The following is a 4,143-nucleotide window of genomic DNA, read 5'->3' as shown; positions in this document are numbered from 1 at the left end:
ATTGCGCGACATTAGCACAGCATCATTATTAATTACACCCTAACATGGAACAAATTCAAGAAATTAAGAAGATTGAAAGTAAATGAAGTGAACAAGAATTAGCACCCAAAAAAATCAAAAAGATTGCCCAAACGCTGTGCGACTGGGTTCATTCTCTGCATGAATATTTCGTACTCATCGTTCATTGTCCTAATGAGAACTTCCAATCAAAATACTAGTCTCTGCTAAAATTAAACCCAGAAAATGGAAAGAATATTTAATTAATTCATCAATCAAACAAAAAAAGACACCCTAATGCCCATATTAAAAATTCCAAAATGCAATCAACAACATAGCAGAACCAATTAAAACCAAATAATTAATTCTTGTAAAATCCACAAAATCAACTACGACAAGAAATATTTTTAGAGGAAAACGACTGAAGACATCAAAATAATGCATGGCGGTCCATTCTAAATAATCATCTAAGCAATTAGAAAGGGAACGAATTAAAATTGAAAGAAAGAAGGCATTACCCATTGGAGAGAAGAAGAATCAGAGGGGCTCGCTTGAGCAGATCAAACAACCTGTTTTTTATCGAGGCGGTTATGAGGAATTTAGGGGCCCGTGAGCGAACACGGCGCAGCGGACGACTGAACTGGATAGTGTTAGCTTTGGCCAGTCAGATGGGATCCCGAGCCTTTTTAGGTTTTCGGCCTTGGAGCAAGGAGGGGGAGCGGAGGTCGTCAAGCGCGCGATAGAAGTTCCTGCCGTAGTGAACCTTTTGGGCCAGACTGGACTCGCATCTTCGCGACTCCTTGGATCGGGCCGAAGAGGCGGAGTTGTGGCAGGAGGGCCTCCGCGGCCTTGAACTGGGCGAAGAAGCGGCGGAATGGAAGGGTGGAGAGGCTCGTCGCCGTTGGAGATGGCCGGGCGGAGAGAGATTCTTCGTCGTCGTCGCGAGTTGTCGAACACCGCCAGTGAGGCAGCGGAAGCTGGCGAGCTCGCAAGAGCAGATCGCGAGCAGCGGAAGCCGGGGGTTGAGCATCGAAGAAAAAGCGAATGCAAGGACGTGGGAAGTTTGCGAGAGACATGAGAACGCTTAGACGAGACGTGGGAGCTTAAAGTGGGGATGGGAGCTTGGAAAAGTGTGTGTTCTCATTTTATTTTTTATTTTCATTTGTTTAGAAGCCTTATGTTACTGTTCATTATAACTTTTTGTCGCTTCTCCTCTAGCTAATAAAGACAGTATATATTAGTAATAAGCAAGTATATATATATACTTATAATATATATATATATATATATATTATATAATATATATATATATATATGAGTATATATATACTAATATATTATACTATATATATATATAAATGTATAATATATGTATATATGTATATATATATATATACAGTGCATTTCAAGTGCGGATGGGTGCGTACGCATTTGGGATCGAATGGGTTTTATTGCAAAATTTCCTCCGCTACATTTAATAACGAGATACGGTCCTGGTCAGATCTGAAGTTCTCTCTTTCTCCCAAATCCCCAAATCCATCTCTCTCTCCCCAAAAAACCGATCTCAAATCCCTTCTCCTCACTCCGTCGTCGACTGCCGTCGACCCGACGAACGCTCCTGCTCTCGCCGTCGACTGCCGCCGACCCGACGAAGTTCGTGCTCTCGTCGTCGATCCCTGCCGACGAAGTTCCTGCTCTCGTCGTCGTTCAGATCTCGCCGACTCACAAATCTCGCTCCTGCTCACAAATCTCGCCGACGAACGCTCCTGCTCTCGCCGTCGACCGCCGCCGACGACCTCCGCCGCGAACTCCTCCAGACGAACTCCGCCAAATCACAACAACCAGGTAGCCTAACGTTTTTACAAAACAAGTCCTGAATTTTTAAATTTTTAAAATTATATTAGTGCTTCTGTATATTTTTGTTTAATCATCGGTTTATAATTAAGCGGCGAACTCAAATTACGATCTTTGGCCATAATTAGAGGTTCTTATTACCTCCTAAAATGTTGCTCTGAATTTTTCTGGTTTAAACCTGTTGTTCGCTGAATGTCGGCCGTTGCAATCCAAAATCCCATCAATTGTTGATAGACTTTTTTTTTGTTTAAACCTTTGTTCGCTGGATGGTCGGCCGTTGCAATCCAAAATCCCATCAATTGTTGATAGACTTTTTTTTTCAGTGAAGTATTTTTGCCAGGATTAGATGCGTACATGCTCAAGAAGCTTATAACCGTACTTAATGTTTCTAATGCACGTTTCACTGAAGTTGTTCTTCTAGCTTCATTTTAGGGAATATTTTCACACGTCAATTGAGGCATACAATTCCAAATGTCAGATTTAAAATTGGATTGGGAGTAGTGCTAGGTGTTAATCTCCTGAGAACAGAAATTCAATCCAATTTTGGCCCTTTAGCTTGTTCTATGTCTACAGAAGAGAGAAGTTTGGTATAACAAATTATATAAATTCTACAATCTTTGGGGTTCAGAATCCTCGATGACAAAGTATAACATTGTTCAGGAAGAAAATTCAATAAATTTGGCAGCTAATGTTGGTGTGTCATGTGTTTATTTCAGACGAAGAAAGATGACAAATTGCGCTACAAGATGGAGCGTATACCTTTTCTTGAAGAACAAGTGAGGATGATTAGAGAAACTGGAAAGATAATGTCTATGGACATCGCGAGGCTGTTGCTATCAGAGGAGAATAGGTTCGATTTTGTGAACGAGGTGGCTGCTGAAGCTACAGAATATGTGGAGAACAACAGAGATGAGTACGGATCAAAGAAACCTATATTACATGTACTCAGTAACCGGATGAACGAGGCTGGATTCAGTCGGCCAGAAGCCTATTTGGAGCCTGATCCTTTCAAGCCGGGGCCTGGATATCTGAGAAATGAATTGTATGATTAGCGAATCTTTTCTATTAGTTTGTCAATTATGCAGTAAGGAATCCTTGTTACTTGAAGCATGTAATAAATCCAGTTGTCTGCATTTCAGAAAGTCTTGTTGCCAAGCTCTGGCTTTTGATGTTGTTTCTGTGAAATTCTCATATCTGGTGATGAACAGCTGCTAAGTCTCGAGCAGTCTTTTGATTGAAGTTTTCTGCATGCAATGCAATACCTCAAATTACTGAAGTATGTGTCTTTAAGGCATTTCAGACTATTTCATCTGGGTGAAATACGGTTGAAACAAATACAGGCATTGAGTATTGGAATGTGAGGATGCATGATTCTGAATTACAACAGGCAATCAGGCAAAGTAGATTTTGATACATGTTGGTAGTTTACATGACTGTGCTCTTATATAACCTCTCTTATTTTCTTGACATTAAATACCCTATTGTTTTTTAAGGTAGCATGTGCTACCTTCTATTAATCTTACCTTCAGTTAATAAGATAAACGGTTATGAAATGGCAAGGTGAGCTTGGATGTCTAGTAGCATGCAGGCAACATCTTGCAGCCTCTCATTTCTTGTTTCTAGAGGGATTAAAGATATTTATTATGCCCAAATTTTGTGATGTTTGAAGTAATGTGGCATATCTGAACCTACTTGAACATGCAAGCTAGGGCTGACAACAGCAGGGGTTTGAGTTGGGTTGGAAGTTCCCTTTCAGATCCATTGAAAAATAAGAAGAAGAAGAAGAAGAAGAAGAAGTCAAATTATGATTGGAGGTAAAAACAGACTGAAGTAATGTGGCATATCTGAAGTTCCCTTTCAGATCCATTGAAAACAGACTGAACATCCTTCTAACACAGAAAACTGGTTGGAGGTAAAAAAAACCGGTGCAGCATACATCACAAAAAAGAGACTGAACATCCTTCTAACACAAAAAACAGACTGAACATTCTTCTAACAGACTGAACAATCAGTAAGCCCCTTCAAACACAAAAAACTGGTGCCCATAACTCAAAATAGCTTCCATGCGGTTGATGGTAATTGCAAAGAGGTGAATGAGATATCAAGTGAAGATGGGGAGATGTGAATCTTTTTTGAATGGAACTATTGTAAGGATTGTAAGGATTGTTGTAAGGATTGTTGCTTGTTGATTGTAAGGATTGCCTTTCAAAATTTCAGTGTCATGAGATTATTGTAAGGATTGTTGCTTGTTGATTGTAAGGATTGCCCTTCAAAACTTTGTTATAGAACTAT

At 40.0% G+C, this 4,143-nt stretch overlaps 1 protein-coding gene across 1 annotated transcript in view; it reads left to right on the top strand.

Moving 5' to 3' along the window:
- LOC109821467 overlaps nt 1-3,090 on the top strand; it is a 3,992-nt gene extending 902 nt beyond the window's left edge. Inside the window, exons 2-3 of the mRNA XM_020387653.1 lie at nt 1,397-1,842; nt 2,568-3,090. Coding sequence (XP_020243242.1) covers nt 1,397-1,842; nt 2,568-2,903 — 782 coding nt within the window. The 3' untranslated portion in view covers nt 2,904-3,090. The remainder of the gene's footprint in view (nt 1-1,396; nt 1,843-2,567) is intronic.

This window comes from Asparagus officinalis, chromosome 8 (genome assembly GCF_001876935.1).
Source record: "Asparagus officinalis chromosome 8, Aspof.V1, whole genome shotgun sequence".
Classification (NCBI taxonomy): Eukaryota; Viridiplantae; Streptophyta; class Magnoliopsida; order Asparagales; family Asparagaceae; genus Asparagus; species Asparagus officinalis.
The sequence above is the reverse complement of the archived record's forward strand: the minus strand, read 5'-3'. Positions and strand labels throughout refer to the sequence as shown.